Genomic DNA, 15,386 nt, shown 5'->3' on the forward strand with positions numbered 1-15,386 from the left:
CTGACTTGACCTTTTATTGAAATAACACAATGCCAAGTAACAATCCCCAAATAAAAGGACGGTATGCTTCCGCAAATCAACTTGCTGAGGATGATAAGAAAACAACACACGAAGCCAACAGCATGAACACGTGTCAAGTGAGAATATGGTATATGGCACACAGAAATATGTCAACTGCAAGAGAGTATGAGACACAAACAACTACACAACCATTGTTGAGCAGAACGAGCTGAATGAGTTCTAGCCCAATCACAGTCTTCTAACAACGGCTTGAGTACAGGCATCTAAACAGGCACACTGCATGCATACCGACATACATAAAGAACAAAACAAATGCCTCTAATTATTGTGTCACTGCAAACCTCGTTCAAAACACACACATACAACCAACAGCTGCACAACCAGCTCAAGAACAGCGGAAGGCATGCTCACGGCAGATCATCAAAATAACAGCAACAAAAATGCAAACTGGTTCTTTTCCATGCCCTGTGGTGACAACTAAAATTGCAAAATCACTGAGCTTTTTACAGCTCGTATCAACTTCTGCCAATACGTGCAGACGACTTCCCACAACAAACAAAGGAAACGTCATGGATAATAAGCAACAAACTAAGGTCAAAACTGCACAATCTAGAAATTGCATGTGCCCAATGTAGAGCGAATTCTGAAGCAAACGGTCTCTTGGTCTCTCAATCCCCCATGTCCTGACAGAAATAAACGTCATTGTCCTATTAGCTAACAAAGCACTATTATTGGTTGTATGCATCAGTAGTAAACGGAAAAAAATATGAGATTCAAGACATATTTCACTACTGTTTATACGTAAACCAGAGCAACAACCAATGCTCAATGAACAGTGCACACAGATATTGTTCAAGGAAACAACAACAGGGTGTGCCATAGGAAAAAGGCATGGTGGTTGCACAGGAATGGACTTGGTTTCAGTCTGACTTAAACTTGCTGCAAGTCACCGGGTTCTTTACTCATAGCTCGAAGGCACGCACATTTAAGTTCCACACACTGCTCAACAGCTCTTTCTTGTGTCTAAAACAAATCAACCTTTCTTTTCAGTGGTCTTTGTCCATAATTTTCTCCAGTTGACTTTTGACCAACCGAAAGGATGGTCTTGCATCTGGTTTCTGAAAAGGGAAGGAAGAGCAGATATAAGTGGATAACAATGAAAAGACAAACTTACGTGTAGCTAACATGAGAACATACGCACAGTATATAAGCAAATGACAGTGCACACAGCAATCTGTTTATATATATATATATGTATATATTCTGTTGTTCCAACAGTTACTGCAAAACATTGCGATCCCTGAAAATAGTCCTACAGCACATTGCACAATTAGAGGCGTGCTGTATAACGCTTTTCCCAACTAAACCGCGGAATCCTCGCAGTTCAAATTTCACACAGAAATGGCGTTTTGTCGTCAGTATTTTTTAATACCAAATTTGTTTGGAGTACTTGCCTGATTCAATCAAAAGAAGTCAGATGTTCTTACTGTATGCGGCAGCGGCGAAGCGAAAGAAATTGCCTCAACACCAACACCGATGGTGCCATCTTGTGCAACAACCTTCCGTTACTTCTTGTTTTGTTGTAACAGAGTTGGGGGAAACGGCACAAAATGGCGCCTCTGGTGTTAGCGTTTGGACAGTGGTTTCCTTTGCTTCGCCGCCGCCGCATACAGTAAGAACATCCGACTTCTTTTGATTGAATTAGGCAATTACTCCAAACAAATTTGATATTAAAAAATACTAACAGCAAAATACCATTTGTGTGAGAAATTTGAGCTGCAAGGATTTTGCGGTTTAGCTGGGAGAAGCATTCTACAGCTCACCTCTAATTGTGCAGCGCGCTGTATAAAAGTATGCCTTACAACCAATGCGCAAAAACGTGATATTACTTTTATCTTCTAGTTTAACATCATGTAATCTTTCCCCTTCAGAGGCCTCACTATCATAAGATAACAAAAACCAGTCCCGCGATGTAAATCATGTGAATACTAAAACCCCAGTCACCCTTGCCTTTTTTTCCATTGTTGAGTCAGGAAACCCCAAGTCTTCCACAAGCCAACCAATGCCCAGACCCATCTAGGTCATGTGACTACCAAAGGCACCGTTAAACTGGCCACTTTTCCTCGTTAGTGAGAAAATAAGACTTGGATGTCACTATGCTCTTGGTAACAAAGGAAGCCAACAACTAGTACTCACAGCAAGGGAAGCAAAGGGTATTTTTTCAGCGTTGTACAATGTGAAATAAAGCAATAATGGAGATGATTGATTAAAAAATAGAAGAAAAAACAAGCACATGCTGCTGGTGAAATTTGAACCCACGTCCTGAGAATTTCGCGTCTGGTGCTCTCCCAAAAAACCTATGATCAAGGCTTCTATTTTCTTAGGTCTTTATGCTACATATAACCTATCTTTGAGAGTGTTTTCCAGTGCCACCCTTGTCCATAGCGGTGGATGTGGAACGTCCTGTGTTACCGCGAGTGTCTTGTGGAAGATTATCTAATGCGGAGGGTGGTGGGAGCTGTGTGGTAACCCTGTTACGCTATCTATGACATCAAGACATCAAGGTTTTTAGCACAAATAAAGAAAAAATGAAAAAAAAAAAAGGCTGCCAAGATTTGAGGCCTCGATTAGACCAATCAGCAAACAAACATAGGGAAACTGAAGGGTTCATAATGAGATACGTACAAAGGGCCCCGGCATCTACTTACACCAAGGAAAGCATAGGGGAGTGTATTATATCTCATAATGAGCCCCTAAATTTCCCCACATTTGTTTGTCTTGTCACAATTGCCACATACAACACAAACAAATGTGGGGAAACTGAGGGGCTCATTATCAGATATACTATGCTCCCCTACGCTTTCCTTGGGATAAGTAGATGCCGGGGCCCACAATTGCCACAGACAACACAGTTATTGCAACAAGCCAACTACCGTGCCAAAAGCTCTGGGAAGTCTCCCCGATAAAGCTATCACTACAAAATGCACCTGTGTATCCTCATTGAATGAGCATGTGAGAGAAATGCAAGCACAGCCTTCAGTACAGGCGTACTCGGCCATCCCACACTGTAGCCAGCCATTTTTGTTGTTGCCATCTAACAGAGAAAACTTTTCACAAAACACTCAATTTTGTAGGCTCAAAATACAGTAGCAGCAGACTAATTTTGTTTACGTGAACTTCAAAATTAAGACTACCATGCGTTCCTACATTTAAGTTGACCCTAAACCCCCCTACTCCCCAATTTGCTGGCCTGACTTTAGCCAAAGCAGGAAGACGCATGCTAACGGTGTTTGTTGCAATGTGGCATAGTGGTGAGCATGTAACTCACAGCAAAAGACACATAGTAGTGAAGTTGTAAGGCCATTAAGGCAATTAAATGGTACCCCTTCTTACCGAACTGCCAATATCCCTGTCGTTCTGAATTTCTCACCAATGTCCCAGATAATACTGGAAGTGTGCTCTCACACTATTTGCCGCTCACCTCAGAAAATGGCTGCCAGTGAAAGCAAGCAAAGTAAACAGCCTGCCGTTCGAATATTTGTCAGCACAAAAATGACTGATTTTATATTTTAGGCACGGCAATCATTGCATCCTGCCTGGAGCAAGCACAAATTCAGGATGCATGCACCCTGTGGCGGCTCAGCCGACGCTATTTTAAACCTCACAAATGGGCTGGCCTCATGTAAAGGCGCAACCCTCTACTTCAAATCCAGGCGGCCATTTTTGTAAAAGAAGAGAAAGGTAAAAGTCAACGTACGCAAGGCAACATGAGGTATATTATCAACGAGCAGCATATTTCTTTACTAGATGTTTGCAACTTTCAGCTGCTGGTTCACATTATATATAAAAGGCTAGACAGTATAGTGAGCAAACTGCACATGTGACCTACACATTGACCGACGCACTAGAAAGTTCTTTGGAAGATAGGTTCGAGCATGCCAAAGCAAGTTTGTGCACAATATTGCATTTTGCACAGTCCATCATGCAGTGCAGAAAGCAGAAAAACAACAAACCCCAATATTACACGTCGGTGCCCTTCCCTATGATGCAAGAATCTTGAAGTCAAAAGGCAAGATTCCCATCTGGGGACGCAGCTGCATGCTCACCTTTTCCCAACAGGAGCGCATGACCTGGTACACATCTGAAGGGCAGGCGGGCGGCTTGGGCAACCGCTGGCCATGCTGGACTTGCTCCACCACCTCTGCATTGGCTGCCCGCCCGTAAGGAATCTTGCCACACGTGAACACTTCCCACATAAGCACACCTGCAATTACAACAGTGGAAAAATTTAGATAGTAAACCCTCGTTAACACGAACTCGCATATCTCGAAAAATCGGTTAAGTCGAAATTTTTCTACGCCGCGCCTTCACCTCCCATAGGTGCTATGTATTGGCTCCCTTTTATCTCGAAGTATTTTTCGGGCGTAATGCGGATATCTCGAAATCTTTACCGGAAGGACCGAAGGTAAAGGTCATTACCGAAATGTGATACGGGCTCCGAGCGAGCGCTTTGTTCCTATACTAAGTGCCGAACGCGATCACGTTCGAAGAGCGAATACAAAATTCCCGCGGACGCAGCCGCGCCCTTGGGAGCAGTCACGTGAGCGCCGCTCGCGCGCGAGGGCTGATGGGTCTTATCGGGCAGTCGGTTCGGCGTGGTTCGGTCAGCTGTCCTTCGCACGTGCATACCGGTTAGTGATTGTGTGGTTTCATCGCGCTGTGTGCACGAAGCGTTGACTGATTTTTGTTGTGTATGTGGTGTCCGCAACGGACGACGATGTCCCGCCCTAAGCAGTGTAAATCTCTGACGCTGGAGAGAAAAGTCGCCTTAATCAAGGAAGTAGACAAAGGAGGAAAGTCAAAAACAAGCATCGCCAAAGAATTTGACATCCCATTGTCGACGCTCTCGACAGTATTAAAGAACAGGCAGAAGGTATTGGACGACTTCGAGCAAACCTTCTCAAGCAAGCGGAAGCGGATTCGGGCCTCAAAATTCCCGGAGGTAGAAGCAGCACTGATGTTGTGGCTCCAGAATGTCAGGGCAGCCAACCTACCCGTGACCACCCAAATGATGATGGAAAAGGCCGACGCTCTGGCATTGCAGATGGGCCGCATGGACTTCAGTTGCAGCAATGGCTGGTTTGAACGGTTTAAGAAGAGAAATAACGTTGCCTCGAAGACAGTCCACGGCGAGAGCGGCACCGTTGATGAAGGGGCTGCTGACAACTGGCGGAACCACCGCCTCGCTGAGCTGCAAAAAGCTTACGCGGACAAGGACATCTTCAACCTTGACGAAGCAGCACTCTTTTATAAGATGCTGCCTAGCCGCACATACACGCCGAAGGGAGAAGCGTGCACAGGCGCTAAGCAGCGCAAAGACAGGGTAACAATACTTTTCGGAGCCAACTCCATCGGCGATGAAAAGCTGCCGCTGCTTATTATCGGCAAGTCGCAAAATCCCCGGTGCTTCCGAAATGCACGGCTCCCCAGAGACGTGACCTACCGCGCCAATAAAACGGCCTGGATGACTGCGGCACTCTTTGAACAGTACGTACGTGCTCTGGATCGCAAAATGGCGAAGGACGGTAGGAAAGTGTTGTTCGTGGTGGACAACTGCCCCGGCCACGGAAAAATCAACAACTTGGAAGCAGTTACGCTGGAGTTCCTGCCTGCGAATATGACGTCCGTGCTCCAGCCGATGGACCAAGGAGTCATTGAGGTTGCTCGCAAATTTTATAGAAAGAGCCTCCTGCACCGAATTTTGTGTTCTTACGACAGCGGTAAGAAGTACGAAATAGATTTACTGGGTGCAGTCCACCTGATCGCTGAAGCCTGGCGACAAGTCCGGCCCCTGACGATTGCGAATTGCTTCGCGCACGCGGGCTTTTCGCGCAGCGAGAGATCGCTCGAACCCTCCATGCTCGAACCAGACACTGACGAGTTCAGTGATTGTGATAAACACTGTGACGAAGTTCGCGAAGCTACTGGTTGCGCCGGCGATACCGAAGTCATCACTTTTGAAGAATATGCGCTATATGAAGCGGACGTGCCTGTTACCGGAATGCTGTCCGACGCAGATATTGTTGCAATGACAGGCAACGAAGGTGGTGATCAGGTTGATGACGAAGAGCCTAGAGAAGTGCCCACGACTGCAGAAACAAGGAACCTCCTACGCTTGCTCCGCAACAAAGTTGAATGCAGCGGCGGCGACCAACGGCTGATGCTATGCGTTCAGCAGCTCGAAGACGCTTTTGTCGGGCCGAATGCCAACGCGAAGCAGACAAGCATTACACAGTTTTTCCTGCCAAAATAATAAAGTTCAGTTTTTTCCTGAGAATTCTGCATTTATTGCTCCCTTTGTGCAGTGGAGTGTCGACGGGCGTGGCGAGCCTAGGGCCACCAAAGAATTTCCGCTCGTCGCTGTCGCGCTCAGGTTCTGGGCATTGTTCTGGGTTTTTAAAAAAATAGCTGTTCAATTTCTGTTTTTATTTTATTTTATTTATTTTTTTGCGAGCGAAGTTTTTCTAGTCCGGTTTGAGCGAAGAACGACAGGCGTTGGCGGCGGCATCGCGCGACTGATCGCCAGGGACTGTCGCCAGAAATTTTCGGAATTTTTCTTAACTCGAAGCTCCGCTTATCTCGAAATTTTTCCCGGATTTTACAACTTCGTGTTAACGAGGGTTTACTTACATCCACCCTTGAAAATGCCCCTCAAATGTGTAGCCCCTGTTGCCGAATGCATTTATCGCACCCACGTAAACGAAACATCCCATATGTTGAACAGCGTGGAATGCTCTGGCTGCAAATGGCACTTCCCCTAATGGTAATTTCACGACCACCTTTTAAACGAGGAGCAGCGTCGAGCACCGACTCGCTGCGCTAGCCATGTCCGTTTATTGAATTACTGATGTATTGAACTATTTTGCAAACGCCTTTGAATTCAATATACCAGGAACTTCCTGTAGCAGCAGGTTGAGAATGCAGAATGCAAAAGCAACATAAGAAGCAAGTATATGACAAACAAGCATATCATAACCTAGCATTTCATGATCTAACCATGTTTGCCTTCAGTTCTACTTAATTATATTCTGCAATGTAGAGTGAAACCTTCTCATTAAGATGACTGGGCACACCACGAAATTCGCGTCTCTACTAAGGCCACGTCTCCCCAGCAACCATCCCCAAAAAGCAACCATATGCACAGGATGGTCACCCATTACCTGACCTTGAAAATTTAACAGTATAAAAAATGCAAGACCTAGACATGTCTTAACAAAGTACACCAAAGGACCTGTTCAGTGAGCGGAAACTTTTCCACTAAAACAACTCTCCGTTTCTCATCCACATTGGTCACGAGCATCGAGACAACGCTACCCACCATACGCCCAGACATCGGACTTGCTACTGAAGCGAGTGTAGCCAAGCACTTCAGGCGGAGCCCACTTGATTGGGAACTTTGCTCCTCCAGAGCTGGTGTACTCATCATCAATCACATATCTGGAAAAAATAAAAAGAATGGAGATATCATAATAGTGAAGAGAACGAAAAAAACAATGATTATACCAATGCAACACAGCGAAAGACAGGTAAACACACAGCTTCGTCGTGCCTTCATTGTGTCTTTTCCTGTGTTATGCTGGTATACATCACGAGACGCCAACTAGCGAGCAATCTTACCCCACTGAAAAGAAGAAGCTAGATCAAGTTATTGACAGAAGACGGGATAAACTGTGGCAGGCAGAAATGGCAACTATGGTACAAGTTGCCATTCAGCACTGCAGACACAATACAAATATAGCGAAAAAAAAATAAAAATCTGGCTATGAAGCAGCCAGAACCAAAATAAAGTGTGAAATGATTTCAAGCACATTAGCCTTCTGTATTTTCTAGGACCAAGGTTCATGACAAGATGTTCCGGCCTGATACACACATGGCACACTCACTATACTCCATTTCATACATCAAGTGCAACATTGCCAGAGCTAGAGCTCTTGTTTGCACTACCCGCATCTGCGATGAAAAATAGTGCCTGCTCTCGACGAGAATAAATAACAGTTGCTTTGTCTGCAAGCTTAGTACATCTTACATTTGCCATAACCTTCATAAGAAGCACCTTTTTTAGGGAGAAAGGATCGGATTTGGTAAATTTGTATGTTTTGTTTGTCGTTTTCGTTCGTGTCGAGTTTTCGCTGCCCTGCAACCCTGCCAGCTGTGCCCCTCCGCGCTGCGCAACGCAGCGGCCTCGACTGCCTCTTAGCAGCGGATTTTTTGTATAAGATCTGCACTGCTAAGATGTCAAGGCACGTGAAGCAGGCTATTGCAAACGTGTATGCTCGTAATAGAGTCAATTTCCGCAGAAACCACTTGGCCACAAAATGAGCACGTAGTGATACGCCTTTTTTTTTCCTTGCGAACTACTTGCATAGCTTTTACTGCGCTGCACCTGATGTATGAAACGGAGCATAGGATTGTTGTTTCTCCCAAAGCCCTCTTTGTTGGCACTACAATAAAGCAACGAATTACCTTCTCTGAAAACATGCTGAATATGCCAATGGTGAAACTATTGTTCCGCGACTGACAGAACAGTCCTTGGTGCCCAACTCAAAAAGCAATGTAGGCACTTTCTTTTTCTTTCTCCACTTTCAGAGCAGAGCAACAGGAGAGAAGCTGTTTTGCAGAGAGACGGGCAGAGAGGGAAGGTGGGGTCCTATGTGAACTGCGAGTCTACTGCTAGAGCAAGCACCCAGCCCACAAAATGTGCAAATGAGAACAAGAAGTGAACAGACACAGGCCAAAGCCCTGAGAATTTCAACAGCACCACAAGCCATGCGATAAACTCTAGAGATGTGGGTGCATTTGCGGCTGACCACTGTAACAAGAATGGACTGCTCCTTAGAAGGTTTGACAGACCGAACCTGTTCCTGATGAAGACACGGAATGTGCCTGTGCACCCCCAGTCAAAAAAATTCAATCAGTCCAATTGGGAATTTCCCAATTGAAATGAATTGGTCAAAAACCAATTGTGTTTTTGCCACCCATTGGGCCTGACCATTTGATATGAACTGGTGCTCCCAATTGGAAATAATTGGTTACCCATGAAGACCAAATGGTTTACCAATTGAACTCAAATGGCATACCCATCAAGCCCAAATGGTTTGAATTCACATAGCTGAAAAAAAAAAAAGAATGGAGATGCAATTTCAATGTTTTCTGTCCAGAAGTTATGGGGGAGCCGACTTTTATACAAGTGGAATGAAATTACAATTTTTTACAGAAATCATGAGAGACAAGCAAGCATTACACACACGGAACTAACACAGATTCAATGTATATATCCACAGGTTTGTATATATCCACAGGTTGCAGACTTATATACTCCATTCTTTGAACAGTGCTGCTGGGACCAGTGACATATCTTTGCTATTCAGAGTTGACTTATTTAATTATGCCTGCACTTACAGTGAATACACTTAAATTTTTCACTGTTGTCTCTTTATATAGGTATGTATATCTGTGCACATCTCAGTCAAGGGTATCACTGACTTGACTTTCCCATTTGAGAATGTTTGCTTAGGACCAATTAGAACCAATGGGAAGCCCAGTTGGAAGCCCAATTCATTTCAAATGAGCGTCCCAATTGGTTTCTTCATTCCCAATTGGGAGTCACGAAACCGACTGCGCATCCCAATTGGGAGTGAAGAAACCAACTAGGCTTCCTGGGAGTGAAGAAACCAGTTGGATTGGACAGTACCCACTGGACAAACCATTTGGGATTGGCAGAACCAATTCAATCTGACTGGTCTTCCCAATTGGACACATTGATTTTTTTTTACTGGGCCGAGAGAAGAAAAAAAGAATATTGAGGAAAAGAAAAATGAGTGTCTGCTCAGGCTAGCAGGAAAGCATGATCACTCTAAACAACACCTGGGCAAATGCACAAGAACCAGAAAGACAACGGCGATGTGGATGCATCTTTTTGTCAAAGCGGAGAAAGCGTCACTGCAAACTTTTATGGTTTCTGAACGCCGCTCAACTGAGAGTTGGAGTTACAGCAAGAATTTACACTAAGCCCTGGCCTACACAACAACATATGATGAAGCAGCCATTTTTCACAGACCTCTGAACACTGCGCAAGCTTTACAAAGTAAAGGGCCAAGACTACTTTCTTTAGCAGTGGAGCCAGAGGTGGACTAAAAATGGGTAGCTAGGAGGGGGTGACTGCCTCTCCCCCAAGCAAAAACTGCCCCCCCCCCCCCCACACACACACACACAAAGAAAGAAAGAAACTATGCTGGTCTCCCCGTTCTTTATCTTTCAATGAAGGAAGTTCAGGAAATGCATTGTGCAGATGGGAGTACTCCAACTAACTGCCCCAGCCGACAGTCTCTTAGAGATCTGCCCTTGCAAGCTGGATTGGTGGCAAATGATCACCTTGCAAGGCCAAAGTCGGCCACCTTGACCACGTAGTTTTCGCCCACGAGGCAGTTGCGTGCGGCCAGGTCTCGGTGGATGTAGTTGTGCAACTCCAGGTAGGCCATGCCACTGGCCACCTGCAGGCACACGTCCAGCAGCAGCACGGGGCCCTTCTCAGTCAGAGCACGCTCGTGGCGTCGGAGGAATTGCAGCAGAGAGCCTAAAAAACATATCCCCATTTACGCTCCTTGCTTGCATCCATCTCTACAGAAAGCCTGTGCACCCACTTGTATTGCAAAAACATGCTGCCTAAAACACTATGTACATAGGTAGCAGAGGCTATTTCTAGCAGCTTGGGTATGGTGCAGCAACTTTTTCCAGCACACGGGAAGCTGTTTAGGGGACTTTTTGGACTGTACAGACTGGGAAGTTTGATATACAGGCCAGATGTGAAAAAAAAAAGAAGAAAAAAGAAAAGTAACTGTCTTCGTTCAGCACCTCAGGCAGGACATGTGACGTGAGGAAGGTAATAACAAGAAACGAAAATAAAACCGGGGCAGTGAGCTTATGGCTCTACAGGTTACTTATTCTCCAGACAAGTGTCATTTACTCTTAAAGGTCAACTCTGGAGGTTTGTTCAACATTTTGAATTGATCGCCAAGTGACTCATTTTGGAGTAATTTAAAAGCAATAAGCAGGAAATCAAAACCGAAACTGGGTTTCACCCAAGCAATCATGACATGGCACATCTTCCAATGATGTCACCAATACTATCGGAAAACCTATTGTATGTGCGTTGTTTGGTTAAACTGGTGGCTGCTAGTGAGAGTTGTGCGTCCATTGACGTCACAAAAAAGAGTGGCTGCAGAAATCCTCTCAACTGAGGCCACAAAATGGGAAATTTTAAGCTTGATTTGTGCTGCAACGAAATGCCATCTCACTGTGAAACTGAGCAAAAAAAAAAAGACAAAACAGAACACTGTGGGTAAAGCAAGGTGAAAATTTGAGCAAAATCTGAAGAGAATGAAAAACTGTCAGAGTTGGTCTTTTAACACAAGCATTAAAGTGAGTTTTCTAGTTGCACTGCTGAAACATTCAAGACATAATATTAAAAAAAAAAAAAAAAAAAAAAGTCGGGTTGTGCCAATGTTTCATGCATATTCTGAACACTAAAAGGCATAATTATTCTGGACACTAGAAAGCTAAATATCAGGTTACAGGTGGACACACATACCATGTTTCATATATTCTGCTACAATGAATATGGGGCGATGCTTGCTGCAGACGCCGTACAGCTGGACCAAGTTTGGGTGCTGGAGCTTTCTGAAAGGAAAAAGTAAGAAAATGTTTGTTACACAGAACTATTCATCGGCTGAGCCCTTCTACTTCAGACACATGCTAGCCAGGGTAACAAAACATGTCCCTGTAATAGTTCTTCAGCAACCTTTGCCCTGCAGCAGTCATTCTCGTTGTCAGCAAAAACAGGCCTGAAGCTAAATGCAGCAAACACATGATGAAAGAGAGATGCACAGCAATCCATCTCCTTTCACATGCTGCAGCCAGCAAATAAGGTGGAATATTATTAGCCGGGGCATCCAGAAAACAGCTCCAGATATAAGATGCGCTTTTATTTGGATAATATGAGGACACCTGAAATGTGCAATTCAAGATTTAAGAAAGAAAATGTGTTGCAGCTCAATGTAGAGTGCCACTGACAAAAGTACAGCAGAATGGTGTCTTCCAAACACTCCCACTCTGCACTCACGTCATCAGCTTGGCCTCCTCAATGAAGTCATCCTCAGACATGGTGCCCTCTTTCATCATCTTGACGGCTACGTCTCGACAACCCCTCCACTTTCCACGGCGCACCACCTGCATGCAACCACGCACACCTTAAGCAAAGGTCAGGTAGCTCTGAAAAGCGATAGTATGTATACTTGAGGGCTGCCCTCTAGTCCATATCACTAAACCTAACTGGAACTAATTTTGGCATTACATTAACACTGATATCCTCTATCAAACAAAGACCCAACTCAGTATTTCCACAGGGTAAAGGTATTTACCACCAAATAACATGCACCAAACCAGTGTGCAATAAGCATTCTGAAAAAAAGCGAGGTCATCGTCAATCAGTCACTTCCTGACAACCATAATTTCACAGCTATGAACAAAATGAAAAATTAAGCAGTGAGCCAGCAAGTTTGGTATTGTTCACATGGTTAATGCTGTCAGTGCCTAACCTCCTGCAGGTTAACAAACGTGAAAACGTCAGTACAATCATAAAATGGCACATCATTAAAGAGGAAAAAGCCGCAGGTTAAAGGCTTCGTACAAGTATGTGGTAAAAATAAGAGGGCTCTCTTTTTCTTACCATTTACAAAAAGCACGCCGTTCGGCAGGCAACTTTAATAATGGGAACTGAATACAAAAAGCACTTAGAAAAGACAAAAATGTGAAGCCTTACACCAAATTGTCCACTTCCCAGCTCTTCAAGAAGCGTCAGCTCAGATGGGTCAATCTCCCATTTGTCTGCAAAGGACGTGCATATTGCACAAGTCCCACAATGCATTGATCAGTTGTCTCAAATAGAGAACATTCATGTGTAAGGCAGCTCCATTCACTCCCACTGATACTTGTTTCTAGTAGGCCCATAAGCATTTAAATAAGTTACACACACACACACACACACACACACACACACACACACACACACACACACACACACACACACACACACACACACACACACACACACACACACACACACACACACACACACACACACACACACACACACACACACACACACACACACACACACACACACACACACACACTATTCATACAGGGCACTGGTTCCTATGACAAATGACAATTACTGCATATGATATTGAATATGAAAAGCATATGTACTCCTTGCCTTAAACAAATTTCAAGAATAACAATTTGGCCCATTTCAGCCCATTTCATTATATTCAAAGTGCTTTCAGTTACAAATTAACCCCAATTTTACAAACGTTGACTTTTAACAAATTTTTCATAATGCATAAAGGTAATCATTTCTTTGAGACGTTCCAAGAGTTCAATGCATCCGAAAAATGAAAATAATAAAATGATCTCAAAATAACAGCTTCAGTTGCAAGTTAGTGCTGCATAGTACCCAGAAATGTGGCGCAACGAACACAATCACTTGAGAAGAAACACAACTCAAAATGAATTCCATTCCTCTCCTGAGCAAAACAACCTTTAAATAAAAATAGCTTAACAAAACATGTCGCTGCTGTTGGTTACAGTTTTACAAAACTCATTGCTGGTGTGCTTTTAACAAACTCCATGCAATGAAGTAAACTGATTTATGTATTTTTTTGTGGAATGGCACACCACTTTTATCTCTACACGCTTTAGGGAAATTTTATAGACACACTCACTACATACATGTGTTGACTACAGTAGATACATACACATGTTGTGGCCAGAGTCTACACAGGCTGAGACTACATTTTGTTCCACTAGCACAAACCACAAAGTTATGGGGGGGGGGGGGGGGGCTTTACAATAAGAAAGTTCCCAACTTTCTGGTCCATACCTCTGCACATTCCAATCCGTGATGCTAATTTATGCTTTACAGATTGTTTAAACTGGAAATACTCTGCCACCAGGAGTATGAAATAACACAAGGTCCGTATTCTAAGTCTGCGTCATTATCGAAAGTGTCACTATCTCCCTTACCTCGAGTCATCTCATAGGTGGAAACTGCTGAACCGGATGCCACTACCGTATCCGGTTCTGGCGTTTCCATCAATCAGATGACTCAAAGTCAGGCAGATAGCGACACAGTACCCAGAAATGTGGCGCAAGAAACACAATCACATGAGAAGAAACACAACACAGGCGCACTGTTATGTTGTGATCGCGTCTGTTGCGCCACATTTCTGGGCACTATGCAGCACCAACTCGTCCCTCGAGCTGTTATTTTGAGATAGCGACACTTTCGATAATGACACACTCTGAGAACAGACCCAGGTCTATTGCGACGCAAGCAAAATGTGGTTAGAGGCAAACCAACCGTGTCCGAGGCCAGCGGAGGGTGCTGTGCGGCGCAGCTGTGCTGGCCAGTGGCGCAGTCTGGTGGCCAGTCCACCGCTGTCATGGCGGTGGTACCGCACCAGTTCCTCCAGGGAGGAGAAACTGCGTCGCTCAGAGAGGTAGAGCTGACCGTTGCCCCGACTCTTGATGTGGTAGTGCTTCACTTGGATCACACCGCTGGGACTGCACAAAGAACAGAGACACACCAGCCTTAAAAAACATCTTTACTCTTTCTAAACAGCACTGCTACTGACAAGGTTGCTTCGAAATAAGGCCACCCTCGAAAATCCTGATCTAGATCTTTCATCCGCAATCATTTTGCATCTTAGATTCACTACGACCGAAATAATCAGCATTGTCCTAGGTGCCATTGTAAAAAAAAAGCTAGCCAATAACATTCACAAAGCATATTTGAAGACATAAAGGCCAGTAAGAATACGATTTCATACTTATAGCAATATACAATAAACTTGTCAACCACAAAAGCCTCCTCTTGTATGACGGTGATTGCTAATACAGATGCAACTGACACGAGCACTAAATTAAAATAAAGGTGAACAAATCAATGAAATTTTGCACTTCTGAGAGATAAAACAGTTTTGCAGTTATGTGGCTCAACAGGTATTTATTCATATCAGCATGCAGTTCTTTTGTGAACTTAAGACTCGCAATAATTCGGATAATTTGTGGTTTTGGTTAATTCAAACAAATTTCAAAATATTGGTTGACCAGGTACGTTTTCAGAGCATTTTAAGGATGCTAAATTGGTGCTGTTCTTCCCCTTAATTTGCTTACGTCCAACTTTTTGTGTACCTCCAATGCTCCTGAGGTGCAAGAGCAGTAGGCGAGGTTGGACATGTCAGGTT

General features: G+C 44.2%; 1 protein-coding gene across 2 annotated transcripts in view; it reads right to left on the reverse strand.

Annotated features, from left to right (window-relative positions):
* Btk (tyrosine-protein kinase Btk29A) overlaps positions 1–15,386 on the reverse strand; it is a 23,379-nt gene continuing 7,993 nt past the window's right edge. For both annotated transcript variants that reach the window (XM_084601269.1, XM_084601268.1), the window contains exons 11-18: positions 14,501–14,703; positions 12,899–12,963; positions 12,200–12,306; positions 11,669–11,757; positions 10,453–10,654; positions 7,400–7,518; positions 4,128–4,285; positions 1–1,139 (exon numbers count right to left, since the gene is read on the reverse strand). In XM_084601269.1, coding sequence (XP_084457395.1) covers positions 1,068–1,139; positions 4,128–4,285; positions 7,400–7,518; positions 10,453–10,654; positions 11,669–11,757; positions 12,200–12,306; positions 12,899–12,963; positions 14,501–14,703 — 1,015 coding nt within the window. In that variant the 3' untranslated portion in view covers positions 1–1,067. The remainder of the gene's footprint in view (positions 1,140–4,127; positions 4,286–7,399; positions 7,519–10,452; positions 10,655–11,668; positions 11,758–12,199; positions 12,307–12,898; positions 12,964–14,500; positions 14,704–15,386) is intronic.

Source organism: Amblyomma maculatum, chromosome 4, assembly GCF_055883805.1.
Source record: "Amblyomma maculatum isolate TAMU_Amacu chromosome 4, ASM5588380v1, whole genome shotgun sequence".
In the NCBI taxonomy this organism is placed as follows: domain Eukaryota; kingdom Metazoa; phylum Arthropoda; class Arachnida; order Ixodida; family Ixodidae; genus Amblyomma; species Amblyomma maculatum.